We start from the raw sequence: 16450 nt of genomic DNA, 5'->3' as shown, positions 1-16450 counted from the left end.
ATGCAGCAGCATCCAGGAAGTACTTGTCTGGTAAGATAAGGAGTTGAGTTTTGAATGTTGTGTTTAAGTTGTAACATATATCCTGGAGAGAAGTGACTCACTGAAGAGTATACTCAAACGTCTCCTGCTGGTAGATGTTCCTGAGATGTTTAAATTCTCCTTGTGGGTGTATTCAGATACAGTGAAAGACTGGGTGTATGCAGATGCAGTGAAAAACACATGGCTATTGAAGCAATAACTTGAGGATTTTTTTAATTGATAATTGTACCTTGATGCATTGTATTTGTAGCATAGATTTGAAGATACATGTATATGGAATATGGATGTATTCAGTAATAAATTGAAAAGCAAGCAACCAGTTGCCCTATATAGCTAGTCTCTATACTAAAAGGATAAGAAATTGGTGACTTGACATTATCTGCTGAGCATTCCATCATTAATTAAAGATAAAATAATGTTCAACATTTTAGAGTTGTATAGTGACATATACCTTACTGTAATGTAATAATCTGTAATGTAATAGTGTCATATACACATGGTACTAGTAACGTATTTCTTGTAAAGGTTAATACTAAAGTGCAGTGCACAAGGTTCATATACTGTGCTAAACAAAGCATTTACTGAAATAAAAGTGCAAACAATAAAAAATAGTGTTTGAAAAGGATTATGTTTGATCATATATTAAAGCACAATTTAACATGTAGTGGAGTTTTGAATTAAAACATATTGTATAATAACATACCTGGTACATATATATATATATACAGAGGAGCCCACTTATTTGCATATCGCTTATTTGAATATCCCGCTGATTTGAATAAAATTGTCAGGTCCCAATTTTTTTCTTCTTTATCTTTGTATTTTAATCCCGTGTATTTGCATCGACTAAAACACAGACTCTCGCTTATATGCATATAAAAATTCCAAAAATTGAAAATTTTTAATTGATTTTAGGGTATTTTAGTGATTTTTCCGTAATAAAAGTTTTATGAGTTCCATAATAAAAGTTTTATGAGAAGTGTTTGAACTTGCATATTGATTTGACACGATGTACAACGTTATCTAATCATTGGTTCACGCTTCGTCATTACTGGTTATGTTCGATGCATCAATATCAACATTTAGTTATTATCAAGACCAATTATCAGTAGCATTGTGCAGAAGAATTACTGAATAAAATATTTATATGCCTCATCTTTTGATGAGATTTGTTTATTTATTATAGCATCGATCCAAACCTGTGTTCTGTGCACTTGAACACTCGCTGAGGCATGTTGCGATCACCATGATTGTTTACATGTCATGGTCATTAAGACAGTCTATTGCTTCAGCAGTTCATCAACTATGATCAAACAACTAATATATTCATAGCAGGTACACAACGCACCTCGAGATGATAATGAATGTTAATTGAAACGATGACATTGTACATCGTAGTGCCAACCCACGTACGTGTGTGTATGACCGATATCCGACCCAATGACAAGTAGTAAACAATGAAGTGTATGGCTGTATGCAAATATTTTTATTTGTACATTCACAAAGAATAACAACCTATATTTTTCGTATTTACTATTTTATTTTAAATAATGTTTTTTTTAAACATATTTTTAATGCAAATAACTTAAACAATCATATAGCTCCCATTTTGAGTACCTACCTGACGATCTACATATGTATAAGAGGGGCCAAAACCCAACTCCGCCTATACGAATACTCCGGTTATTTGCATATTTTGTCATGGAAAAGGGGCTATGCAAATAAGCGGGTTGCTCTGTAATACAATTATAGTATTACAAATGATAATTACATAGTTTGATTTCATTACCAAAAAGACAAACATAGACATTAACACCATTTTCTAATACAGTAATACATTGCAGTAATTTAGCTCAATCATTTACATGATATGATAAAAAAAAGTTTAAATAGAAGATATGCTATTATGATTAGATTAGGAAAGAAGTCATTATATAGAGAAAGTGACAAATTCTAATGTGCTAAAATGCAGTACATTATTATCACATCTTCAAATATAAAATACATAAGAGAGGTATACATACACAGAATTAATTGTAAAATGAACAAGATAATTTAAAATATGCAGTGTGGTTTGATATGTATAAGCATTATATACTGGTAATTATTGTAATAAATGTGTGTATGCAGCAAGTTACTTGCGTTTGAAAAATATCAGTATTCACTTTATATCGCATTTCATCTGAAAAATATGGAGGAATTAATACACAAAGATGAAACTTAATTTTTTTCTGTTTCAGATTAAATAGGCGTAAGAAAAATAAAAACAAAAATGCCATTCCAACAGAATTGTCTACTGACCAGGATTTCATGGAGCCTACTTATTTTGACAGGTAAGGTTACTTAGTATAATTACCAGAGACGTATATAACCTGATTTACAAGTCTCTGGTATTACAAAGTTATGGAGATGATGAACATTACAAGTCTTTTCCATGCCTTGGTAACTAGCTTTTAAAATAGCCAGTTAAGATTATAATACATTTGTGTTTTATTAAACCACAGGCCAGTATCCTATTGAAATAAGATTTATTTGACTTCCTCTTGCTTCTGTGAATAATGGAAGTACATTATGTATATGGAATATGATACTGATGGCAATGATTCTGCTTTCCATTGCATCTACTAGTAGCTATTAACTTTCCATGTCTCATAATTTATGATTGTACAGAAATATAACCACAGGGATATGGATAATAATGCAGCATTACAGTGCACAATATGTATTATATGGTGTATTGTAATGTTACAATGTATTGATTTATAAACGAAATAATATCTTTAAGATAAATCTAAATAAGGAGTCCACCTCCTGAAGCCAGGTATCCAAGCAAGGACATTGACAGTGTAAACCAGCAATATTATATCAAAATGTCATTTAATTAGAAAATTGACATACAGGATAGTAACACAATAACACTACAGAAAATGTATGTACCGCATACATCATTAGAGCTACATTGATTTGTGGAGTGGAACTAATAAAATCATTCCGGCGTGTTATTTGTCCTGATCCCTTGCTTTATCAGGGTTTACATCATCATTGATCATAACATGGCTGGACTCAGAATATATTTCAGGCCTTAGTGCATGAGAAAATGACCAGAACCATTGTGTGTTGGGCTGGCTAGGCAGACTTTCTGACTGGCTGGTGTTAATTGATCAATAAACTGCACATTGCACCAGGCTAGACAAGTGGAATGTCTGATCATTACCAGGGAGGTGCTGGGCTGGGAGGAAATAAAGGCTGGGGTGTAATTACCTCTGGTAAATGTGTTAGGGCTGAGCTGTTTTAATGTGGTCCAGACCAGTTGGTCATTGTGTATCTTGTCTGACCATGCATATATATGCATGGTAATGATGAATAGATAGTAGTGGCTAGTTCTGTCTAATATATGTTGGTACATTTTGTAAATTGATTCAGCACAATTACTTTTTATAGCTAGCTGGTCCCCAACTTTTGTAATGTATCATTATATTAGGATACCATTTCTGATGATGCCTAGTACACATCATGTATTCATGTCCTGTGATGTCTTATGAGATTATGAAATATTCATTAATACTTACGTAGTTGAATAACCAGAGGAACACCAGCCATAATGATAGATCATTGAATATTCTCATGAGGTACCAGGTCAGTATTTAAAAACCTCATTATAAAAGTATGAAAGGAAATATATGGTGACATTTTTTGCCCATATTAGACTTCAATTCTATAATGCAGTGTTATAAATAGAGTGTACATGGTTTGAATTGGTTAATAGAATAAGGAGATGGCCAGGTAAAGTATTTGATTACAGATAGGTTTGTCAGTATAAGTACAGGTAATACTGTTGTCTATTGTATCAGTAGAAGTGTATAGATGACCCGTATAGATGGCTGTGTTGTACAGAACAATAGATATAGGTAATACCCTTGGAGCAACACAGACAGACGTGACCAATAAATCTTGTATAGCCCTGTAATAAACAACACTAGTACTATGGAACAAATGTTTCCCAACACATGGGTTCACATCACAATATTTCATAAAGGTCTGTCAGGATTGTTACTTATACATACCTGCATGTTACAATGTTCATTGACCCAATATTGTGAACAAGGGTCTATTATTTTGTGCTAAGGATTTTGAAAATTCTGCTTCCTATACATTACCTATATTTTAACATATGTATATATGAAAGAAATTGGGAGAATACCTATGATCAAACATCCAGAAAATTTATAAAGGTATGTTTATGTTCATCAGCTTCATCTACTACATTTGTATATGTTTCTGGAGAAAAATATGTATAGGAGAGGTTCCCAAAATGTGGTATACAGAGCTTTCTTGCATGAAAAAAGTGTATCAAAATAAACTAAATTTACGGATGCTTAATAACTTCAATATTGGGTGAGCACTTAACTAAGTTTTACCCTGCAACTGAGTGACATTTTATCTACATATATTGATTGTAATAAAATATATACCTGATTCCATTTAATGTTTTAATTGACACATACTGCTTTACTAAGAGAAAAATAAATTATATAACATGTTATCTATCTCTATTGGGCTATTACAAAGTTACAAGGAATGATAGGAATGTCCCATATTAACATGTTTTGAATTCTCAGATTAGTTTCACAACTAAATCCTTAGGCAATGATAACAAATAAATTGAATTAGTAAGGTATACTTTACAGTGCATGTTCATGTATCATCTAAAGATATAAGTTTTTATCAAAATACTAATTGAATGTTTATATTATCATTGTTGTAAGAAAATCACACTCTGAAAACTAAATAGTCGAGGAAGGAAGAGTTATGTCCCTTCACATAAAAAAAATGTAGCACAGCAAATATTAAGTATGGTATTGTTTTACGGCCCATCAACAGTTTGAGTCATTTAGATTTTTAAGTATATTCTGTATAAGTTTTCTTAATGTGATGTCATTGCTAAGGTAGAGTCTATTGTTTACTGATCAAAGACTTTAAGAAATATTTTAAAATTACTAATCATTTTGTACATTTCTTTGAAAAATCCAATTATGATAAAAGTAAAGGTGAATATGATTTTTTTGTATGAGATCTTAGATCTTGTTAACATTTATTATTGTGTAATTAGTGCATAAAAAATCCTTTTGAAATATAATGGTGATGAAATCATGAAATGATGGCAAAATTGTACTAATACGCTACAATTGTGTTTCTTATACTAGTCAATAGTACTGTAGTCTCCAGAAGTACCTGTATAAGTTATGTAAATGTATCATTGATAGCCAAACATTACCGAGTATTCACTGTATGATGGTTACACAGACAGGCTAACATGTGACTTATAGAATATATAGAATTTATGAGCTAATTGTAGTGTTTGTTTAAATAACGTTTGTTTACCTTCAGGATTTTAAATGGCATTCATCAGAGTGTCAGAGGTGACTAAAGAAAATTACCTTTCCACATATAAATAATATTTGGGTAATTCAGTTTTGAGATTCACAAGTTGCAGAGGAATTGTTTGAATTTTAAGTCAAATTTTTACTGTCTGAGGATGACACATGCAAAATCATAATCCAGGTAATTGTTAAAAGTACATGTACATGTTATATACATACCAGTATACAGTTAGAATTTGAATCGTGCTATGGCCCATGGGGTATAAATTCATTGACAAGTAGTAGCAAGTTATGTGTGTTAAGCATTTTACATTGATCAAATTTTATGAATTAACACATACACTGTACATTTATTTTATTTACAGAATGCCAAAAACAGATTATACATATTCCAGAAGGTAAGTCTGACTTTGATTCAATGTAGTATCACTCCATAATAATAATTTATTCTATAGTTTAAGCCTCATTATGATGATACCATAGTCTTCCTTTATGGAAGAGTGGGTGTATCCGAAGTAATTAGAAATCACTGATAGTCAAAATGTGAGCTCTACATGGCAGAGTAACATGGGACCTGCTCAACTTTTTTAATCTTTAGTGTTGAAACATTTAGAGACCCTTTGAAAAGCCAGTACCAGTCAAACAATGGATTTTAAGCTTCACTTTCTACTGGACCTTCAATTTTAGCCCACTATCACCAGATGGTGGATTGTTCGAATCTCCCTTCATCTGTGGTCCTCCATCTGAAAACAATCTGTGTTCTTTAGATCACTATTTCTGAGAAAGCTTTTGATGGATCTTTCTCAATGTTCAAATGTAGGTTCCCCTTGGTCCCAAATTTTGCATGTTCCAGTTTGAGACTGATGAAAAACCAAGATGTGCAACAGGTGATCATTTAAAACTTAAAGCAGTTAAAGAATGTTCTTGATGGATCTTACTCAAATTTCATATATAGGTTCCCCTTGGTTCGATAGTTGTGCCATTTTTAATTTTGACTGTTAAAGTTACGTTTGTTATCACTATTTCTCAGAAAGTTATTCATAAATCTTTCTTTAATGTTATAATTAAGAAGGTTCATTAGTTGAAGCTGTTATCCTTATTTCTCTGAGGGTTCTTTTTTTTCAGATTTGTAGGTTCCTCTTTTCAAATAATTTCAAATGGGGAATAAAAAAAAAGTAAATATTTTTTTTTTAAATGTAGAGATCCAAAAGTGGTCATCCGATGGTGGGTGGCCAAAATCCCTCTGGGATCTCTTGTTAAGAATATTTTACTAATGATGTCTAAATTGTTTCAATCCAAAATAGGAAGGGTCAGCAAACTTTTCGATGTAGTAGAATCAATAAGTGAGATGAAAATTAGTCCACAAGCTGCTATTTCATTGTCCCCTCGTGACATGTGGGCAAGGGGATATAGGGATACGAACATGCATAACCAAACAACTTCATTAATGATCCACTTGTCCTCAAACTTCATACACCTAGTTACAATTTAACCATCATTACATGTAAAAGTTTACGTATTAAACGCAACCACCTTCGGTAAAAAATGAGGTCACAGTTATTATAAATAGATTTTCAATGTCTTCAATCTAAGGACTTGATGATCTAATTTTCCTGAAACTTCATGCACAAGCTCACATTTGAACCACTTGAGGTCAAACATAGGTCCCTGTTACTATAAACAGATTTTCGATGTCCTTTTTCTATTTACTTCATTTTATTTATAATGATCCAATTTTCCTAACATTACCTGGGTTCAAAAGTGAGGTCACTCTCACATAGATTTTGATGTACTCATTCTACCAGCTGTATTATGATACAATTTCTCTGAAACTTCAAATACACTTGTACCTACTTACAACTATCACCTCTTGTATGAAATTGCATTTCAACCACCTGAAAAGTTGAAAACAAACTGCAGGAGGTCACTGTTACTTACTTACTATAAATAGATTTTTCAAGTCCATTTTATTTCAATTTTTTTTTTCATTACCTAAATGTCCTAATCATAAACTTACTACACAGCCGTCATCTCTTGTTCAGGTTTCACCCACTTGGGGTCAAAAATATAGATTTCCAATTTTTCTCATCATCCACTGTTATGTTACTGTTTCTTCACACTCTTACTCACAAGTATTATCTCTTGTTGTTCTCACAATGTTTAGTATTCACAAATAGATAAGGGATGGAGCATCAACACAAAGGATTCCGTAAACTAGTAGGTTTTAATATGTTTACATGTTTCAGATGGCTAGGCCAACCGTCATCAGAACAATTTTACATTGGTAAAAGGATAGCTAAGGTGCAAATTACGGTTCAACAATCTGATTGTTACATTGTCACGTGATTAAACAATGGTATAATAAAGTGCCGGGAAAAGGCAAAGTAACTTGTGATGGACATAATGGAAATATGTTTATGGTTGGGATATTTAAAGATAGAAGATTACTATTGAATAAAATTACATTAATAGGTTACAGTTTTTAGTTTTGTTGTGATTTAACAGAGTCAAAGATGCCATAAACACTGTAGATAGCGACTTGCGCGTCTCTCGGGTAAGTTGGTTTTTCATCCTGGCAAAATGTGGAATTATGGTAGTGTTCTCCGTTCTGAGGCGGATGTTGACGTTGGACGTCGTCGTGGTGATAACAATTACTTTGACGTCATCGATGTTGTGATTGTCTGACGTAAAATGGCGGGAGTACACCGGTAGGTTTGGTGTAAAGGGAGGTTTGCAGGGTACCGTCTTCTAGTTTGGAAATGGTGGTATCTAGAAAGTTTATCTGTGTTTCACTGGCCTCGTGGGTAAATCTGATGGTAGGGTGAAATTCGTTAAGGTTTCCCAAGAAGGAGTCAAGGGACTCGCTGCTGTGGGTCCAGATGAAAAATATGTCATCAATATATCGCCACCACACGAGCGGGGACAGGAGTTGTGATTGTAGGAAGGCCGTTTCCAAATTATCCATGAATAAGATGGCGTAATTCGGAGGGAGTGCAAGTTGTTCATCTTTATTAAGGTTTTTACGGGTTGGCGCTGGTTGATTGGAGGTTTGGATGTGGTAATTGGTTACATTGATGAAAGAGTCCAGATTGGCATCGAGGCCTGGTCGTGGGGTCCAGCCCGAGGTGGGTCTGAATGGGTTGGCAGGTAGCGGTTCTTTATTGTGGAAAAAGAACTTGAGTCTGAGTCGGCGGAAGAATAAAAGAGAATCCGTGCGGGTTTCTGTTTCGTTTGGCGGGCGTTGTGTTGGGCAGAAGGAAAGACATCTAGTCAATATAGAATGTTCTACTGTTGTAAGTGGAGTAGAGGACAGATTCACAACGGCGTTGTCGTTGACAGATTTCTGTTTATTTAGTTTACGAAATGTTCTCCTTTTAATAAATGTATCGGACACTCTAATGGTGGGGTTGGTGTCCATGTCGCCATCAAGGTTGGTATTTTTCCGAGTTTTCCGGAGAAGAGTTCATTCTGGATCTTTTCTTAGGATTGGATTCTGGCAATATAAACGGTGCCTCGAAATGACTTTAGGTGGTCGTTGTGGTGGGGGTGGCCATATAGTATAGCGCTGGTCGAAAGGTTGGACGGATCCTAAAAAGGATGCAAGGGATCTCCGCAAGGAATACAAAGTAAAAAGGTAGTGTGGTAAAACCAACACAGGAGGCGGAGGAGTCCAACGTCCTATCAGTAAAGGTAGGTGGATGTTTCGGTGATGGAATCCTAGGTGGATACCAAAGTATTCTAGCAGAGCTCCATAGACGAAAGGTAATCACAAATAGATAAGGGATGGAGCATCAACACAAAGGATTCCGTAAACTAGTAGGTTTTAATATGTTTACATGTTTTGGATGGCTAGGCCAACCGTCATCAGAACAATTTTACATTGGTAAAAGGATAGCTAAGGTGCAAATTACGGTTCAACAATCTGATTGTTACAATGTCACGTAATTAAACAATGGTATAATAAAGTGCCGGGAAAAGGCAAAGTAACTTGTGATGGACATAATGGAAATATGTTTATGGTTGGGATATTTAAAGATAGAAGATTACTGTTGAATAAAATTACATTAATAGGTTACAGTTTTTAGTTTTGTTGTGATTTAACAGAGTCAAAGATGCCATAAACACTGTAGATAGCGACTTGCGCGTCTCTCGGGTAAGTTGGTTTTTCATCCTGGCAAAATGTGGAATTATGGTAGTGTTCTCCGTTCTGAGGCGGATGTTGACGTTGGACGTCGTCGTGGTGATAACAATTACTTTGACGTCATCGATGTTGTGATTGTCTGACGTAAAATGGCGGGAGTACACCGGTAGGTTTGGTGTAAAGGGAGGTTTGCAGGGTACCGTCTTCTAGTTTGGAAATGGTGGTATCTAGAAAGTTTATCTGTGTTTCACTGGCCTCGTGGGTAAATCTGATGGTAGGGTGAAATTTGTTAAGGTTTCCCAAGAAGGAGTCAAGGGACTCGCTGCTGTGGGTCCAGATGAAAAATATGTCATCAATATATCGCCACCACACGAGCGGGGACAGGAGTTGTGATTGTAGGAAGGCCGTTTCCAAATGATCCATGAATAAGATGGCGTAATTCGGAGGGAGTGCAAGTTGTTCATCTTTATTAAGGTTTTTACGGGTTGGCGCTGGTTGATTGGAGGTTTGGATGTGGTAATTGGTTACATTGATGAAAGAGTCCAGATTGGCATCGAGGCCTGGTCGTGGGGTCCAGCCCGAGGTGGGTCTGAATGGGTTGGCAGGTAGCGGTTCTTTATTGTGGAAAAAGAACTTGAGTCTGAGTCGGCGGAAGAATAAAAGAGAATCCGTGCGGGTTTATGTTTCGTTTGGCGGGCGTTGTGTTGGGCAGAAGGAAAGACATCTAGTCAATATAGAATGTTCTACTGTTGTAAGTGGAGTAGAGGACAGATTCACAACGGCGTTGTCGTTGACAGATTTCTGTTTATTTAGTTTACGAAATGTTCTCCTTTTAATAAATGTATCGGACACTCTAATGGTGGGGTTGGTGTCCATGTCGCCATCAAGGTTGGTATTTTCCGAGTTTTCCGGAGAAGAGTTCATTCTGGATCTTTAATGTTTAGTATTGTTCTCCTCAGTGGCATTGTGATTAGATCATTCTTACCATAATCTTTTGTGTATTGGTCAATTTTAAATAGCAAGGGGATTTGTATCGCTTGAGGTAGATGCTTCGTTTATTTGAATGTATCACATAACATGTTGCGTATAATGCATACATATATGAAAGACATTTCATAAATAAAGATACTTCACATGTGATTGTGTACTAGCTATAGGTATACTGTAGAGATGTGTCAGTTTACTTTTACAACACTTCTAATAAACCAGATTACATGTTGTTTCATACAAGCTGATTTCATAGGTATAATTATGTGAGTGGAATGATATTTGTACAGTATTGATCATACATATTATTTACAGCTGCTAAATAATTATTGATCTTTTTAGCTCACCTGTCCTGCAAAACAATAATTTTTAGCTCACCTGGTCCACAAAACAATTATTGATATTTTAAGCTCACCTGTCCCACAAAGCAATAATTTTTTGCTCACCTGGTCCGCAAAACAATTATTGATACTTTAGGTCACCTAGCCTAAAGGGCAAGTAAACTTGAGCTTGTAGCATGGTGCAGCATCTGTCATCTGTCACTATTTTGTTTAAATCATTACTAGTCTTGATTGCCTGAATAGATTTTGATGAAATTTAGTTTAGAGCATTATTGGACAAAGGAGATCCAATGTTATAAACAGAGTGTGATGGTCCCTTGAGGCTAGGGGGATGGAGTCCAATAGGGGAAACATAGGTCAATCCTTGAAATCGCAATAAGTCCTATATAGCTACTGCACCTGAATAGATTATGATTGCATGATAATAATGTGTCTGGTATTAACAAATGCTACTGCTCCTGAACTTATAGTTGTGAACTTTTTGGCAGTTTTTTTTAAGAATCAACTCTGTTACCAGTCTTTGGTATTGTAATACTGATATATTCCGCCTCATTTCTTATTCAGTGTAATACCCCCTAACCCCTAACCCCAAACCCCCAACCCCATTTTTTTCCCCTCATTAGAGATCCATCTTGTACTCATGCCTTTCAACAGTCAGATCGACATCAGTTCCACTGCATAAAAGATAAAAGACTTATCCTAGGTCTGCTTTCTCTTTATCTATCACATATATATATGTATATAGTTACTTTGGATTCTCCTTTGTATTAACCAAATACACTTTTACCCATTAGCCATTCAGAGTTAGGATTACAAAGGAATCTGTATGCAATTACTGTATGTAAAAAAGCCTTTATGAAGTACATGTTCATGTACAAAGAAATAATGTTTGTCTTGAGAGGAATACTCTAGATTTGGAATTATTTCTCTAGTCATTACCAATTGTCCACAGTTCTTTGATGAATGGTGTGTACCCCAGTGTTTGTTTTATTGGTGAAAGCTAGTCTTGGTGGTAGTAATACTATCATAGCAAGACTTTGTTACCCTGTTATAGCCAATAACTAGGCTGTTATGTCACAAGGTCTGGAGGCGTTATAATTGAGAGTTAACCACAGACTTGTTATCAATAAGGCTTTTCCTGTCATGCATGGCCACCCATCAGTGAGTACAGCATGTTACAGCTAGCTGGCACTTTCCTGTTACATGTACAGGGAAATATTTTAAGTATAGACCCAGCACAACATCATATTTCACCAGAGACCTGAGAATAATTGCCTTGATATACTTCCATGGGCAAGACCATAACATGCTGATGTGAATCTGAGCTGGTATAAAAAACATGCTATACTGTTTGTTAAATAGTTTGAAGGAGGTTATGTGTATCTACAGAGCTATGGATGTCTACACTTAAATCGGCTGAAGGAATGTGACCTCTACCTATACATAGTGTATTTACGGTGTTTGAAACTTTTTGGATGCAGCAAGAGGGATATATGTATTTCTTATCCATCATCTCGTGGCTAGAGTGAAGAGTTCACTTTCTGTGGATCTCCTTATTATCAGATCATGACCTTGTATGAGGACCAGTGGGTGTGTACTGTTTATTTTATACTTGGAACAGGTGCTCTGTCTTATACACAGCCAGTTAGCCCAGCATGTACGATCAGACATTTTAGTTTGATCAGATATAAACAATAGACATAGGTATATTAGATTTTGAACTGTAGGAGACCACTCATATATAATTACCTGTCTTAAAAAGTCTGGTAATTTTAAGTTTCATTGCATTGTGTACCTGTGGAATTTAAAGTACAATGACATACTATTGTAAAAAGTGTATAAGGATTAACATGTAGGTTTGTGTTTTACTTGGTGAGGATTATACACTGCCTCCAACATCAGGTAACTTTACAACACCAGTCAGTAATCAGCCGTTTATGTCTGTGTCTGTTTATATCATCTTCTTTTTGTGTGATGTTTAAATTGGTGTATCATATTGGGTGAAACCCCTGAAGAGATCTGTGTATTAAACCTCTTCACATTAGAATTTGATGCGTCCAGTCATCCACGACGACAGATATTTTATGTGCCAACGTTTACATCAGGCGGGAAAATTGTGAATAATATTAATACCCAGCTTTATTGGTATATTTCAGCCCCAGCTATAGCAGAAGGTATCTAAATAAGGCATATAAGATCCCCAACATGTCGAGGCGAGTGGTCAGGTCAGGGACTGGCCTAGTGGATGTGGAGGATATCAGTGATGTTTACAGTTCTGAGGAGGAAGATGGATACATCTCGAGTCCTAGTACTAATATGTCATCTGAAACTTACATTACCAGCAAAACAGGTGAGAGTCGAATTAGTATCAGTTTAAAGTCAGGAGAGTCCACTGCTTTTTCGAAGGGGGGGTGCACATTCAATACTGATATGTATATATGGATTCATATGCCAGTAAAACAAGGAAAGCTTTGTTATGTAATGAGACAAGTGTATATGTGTTGCATGAAACAGAAGAACAGGTAGTTACATGTGTTCCCCATACCTGGTGAGGTACCTGTCTGACCAGTATGTCACTAAGACCAATTAAAAACTTGTTGGTAAACAACAGGAGAATCAGGTACATCAGTATATGGATGGTGTATATGTACTGTATCTATATTATAGAGTAGTACATTAGTACATCGATGTGTATATATACTGTATCTATATTATAATATTATAGAGTAGTACATTAGTACATCGATGTGTATATATACTGTATCTATATTATAGAGTAGTACATTAGTACATCGATGTGTATATATACTGTATCTATATTATAGAGTAGTACATCAGTACATCGATGGTGTATATATACTGTATCTATATTATAGAGTAGTACATCAGTACATCGATGTGTATATATACTGTATCTATATTATAGAGTAGTACATTAATTAGTACATCGATTGTGTATATGTACTGTATCTATATTATAGAGTAGTACATTAGTACATCGATGGTGTATATACTGTATCTATATTATAGAGTAGTACATCAATACATCGATGTGTATATATGTACTGTATCTATATTATAGAGTAGTTCATCAATACATCGATGGTGTATATGTACTGTATCTATATTATAGAGTAGTTCATCAATACATCGATGGTGTATATTATATATAGATGGCCTGTTATCAAAGTAGTTTATTTTGAGGTGGCCTGGGACACTTTAATTCTGAATACTCCTGACATAAGGAATTGATCATGACAAATAGATTATACACCTATCATGAAAATAAATTTATCAAGAAGACACCATACATGTCATGTGAATAAGTCTAAGGTAGCCAGCATATAATATATATTAATATTCCCAACTTTCAATGTACATAATGTAAATATAATGTAGGTACACATTTTTGGTTGGTATTCTTTTGATGAGTGGTAAAATTTACATAAACTGATGAACATGTACAATATACTTGCCAATATTTACGAACCCAGTGTACAGTAGATGTAAATGTGTACTAGTCTACAGTCTGGGCATTAGACATATTGCTGTTGATTATGTTAAGATAAAGTTACCCTAACTAATTGACGCCACCCTGTTCTTAGATATATTCCAGTTCACTTGAATATATACAGGCAAGATAGCACCTGTCATATCTGACCAAGTGATGCATGTTACTCATTTTGTTGATAGGATGTGTAGTTTGATATGATTGCATAAGTCCCAGTAAGTAGCCTGGTGATATGGCTTATCAAGCTGGTGTGCATGCTTGAACAAAAAATAAATTACTAATTTTTCTTTTACTGCATTGATTTTTATAGCATTAGTTCCTGAACTTACTGGTGCTTTAGAGTGTTGATTTGAGAAAGTAACGACAAACACAAATGTACTTGTAGTTTCAATTCTTAAGCTTTTCAGCCTTTAGGCAAGAATCATAACTAAACTACTTATTCAGAATAAATTATAATTTCATATTATTTTAGCCTGAAAGTAGAACTGTTTTATGATGTGAAGATTTTAAGTCTTTAAATTCTAGGTTTGCATAAACTATATAATAATAAACACTAGTTGGTCCATTAAATACATAACAAGGTGACATTTAATTTTGATAGAGGTTGGTACTATAAATTAAACAATTAAGTAAGCTATAAACATGGTCATGTACATGTAGATCGAGACCATCATGTAATTAACATAACAGGATTTCCACGTGTATAGGTTTGTATGTCCCTGGGCGGAGGTAACATCTACAGGTATAATAGGTTGTCATTAACCTGTATGGTGTAGCTGTCTGGACAGACTCATTGTCATGACGCTTTACATCAAGTACCTGATCGTAATTACAGTTATCCAGAAAACAAGGATTTGACCATTCAGTAAATGTGGAGTTGCTGTATGGAATTTCAATAATTAATTTTGAAAATGATATATATTCATTTGCACCAATATGGAATTTATGCATCGTGTGTTGTGTCCATTGAATAAATCTCCATGGTGCCAAGGCTTTTCTAGTTTTGACCCCTTGATGACAACTAACATCACATCAAGAAAAGTTCTAAATATGGGCTACGTCAGTCATAATTTCAAAGATGATTTCACTGATCAAAAAGCCTAGCTAACTCCTGCATCTGTATTATTCATATGAATTAATTATACATTGTATTGTAAATGCCAATTAATGGTCACTATCAAATAAAAGATATTTTGTTGATATATTTCAGTGATTGAGGATGGTATGTTACTGCGGTCTGGTAAAGGTATCAAAAATGCTAGAGAAATATTTGAAGAACATGAAAGAGCTGCAAAGAGAAAGTCTACAGGACAAGTCAGTAGTGCGGTCAGTTCTAGATCACGTGGACGTTTGTCATTAGCATCTGATATGGTAACAAGTACAAACATGTTTGAAAGCCAGCAGTCTCGATCCTCTGTATCACAAAGAGTGCGGACCAAAGTGCGAAAAACTCTTGTGCAAGAATTCGAGGAAACAGAAATAGAAAAAGGAATGAAAGATGCTGCAAATGAGAAAAAACGTGTAAATCAAAGAGATTCTCTACATAGTCTTAACCATTTATATGGTGAGTTTTATTTTCTGTCTGTTCAAGCCAAGGCTCCACATTCAGTACTACATATTGGTACCACCCCACCCTATGTGTTTTCAATATATTTGGAAAGACACTACAAAATTAAATCAATATTTCGACCAGAAATTTCGAGAAATCAAAAATATTTATATAAACATGGTATTACAGATGGTGGTGTTTTCAATTTACCATGTTTGGAAGATTGGGAATTTTAATGAAATCAAGCTCAAGCAACCTGAGATGTCTCTTTGTTCACTTTTATGTATCCAACGCAAGGTACATAGTTACTTTTATTGACAACAAACAACATCTAGATGATTGCAGGTTTATTACTGTTTCGTAAAAAGTTGCTGATAAAGTATGGTAGTGTACTAGCTATAGCTACTTGCTAACTTAAAACTATTGATGTATCTACGTAATGTATACTATAGAAAAAAAGTAGAGATAAGGATTACTTAATTGGAAAATACTGTATAAGCT

General features: G+C 34.7%; 1 protein-coding gene across 4 annotated transcripts in view; it reads left to right on the top strand.

Annotated features, from left to right (window-relative positions):
• The window catches only part of LOC117329822 (SUN domain-containing protein 1-like), a 39389-nt gene that overhangs the window by 5171 nt on the left and 17768 nt on the right, over positions 1–16450 (top strand). For 2 of the 4 annotated variants that reach the window (XM_033887989.1, XM_033887978.1), the window contains exons 2-5: positions 2280–2372; positions 5786–5818; positions 13046–13239; positions 15611–15964. In XM_033887989.1, the coding sequence (XP_033743880.1) occupies positions 2350–2372; positions 5786–5818; positions 13046–13239; positions 15611–15964 (604 nt within the window). In that variant the 5' untranslated portion in view covers positions 2280–2349. Of the gene's footprint in view, positions 1–2279; positions 2373–5785; positions 5819–12031; positions 12480–12537; positions 12792–13045; positions 13240–15610; positions 15965–16450 lie in introns of those variants that run through there. The other 2 variants (XM_033887999.1, XM_033888008.1) reach the window with 2 other exon arrangements.

The sequence above is a fragment of the Pecten maximus genome, chromosome 1 (genome assembly GCF_902652985.1).
Source record: "Pecten maximus chromosome 1, xPecMax1.1, whole genome shotgun sequence".
NCBI lineage: Eukaryota > Metazoa > Mollusca > Bivalvia > Pectinida > Pectinidae > Pecten > Pecten maximus.
The sequence above is the reverse complement of the archived record's forward strand: the minus strand, read 5'-3'. Positions and strand labels throughout refer to the sequence as shown.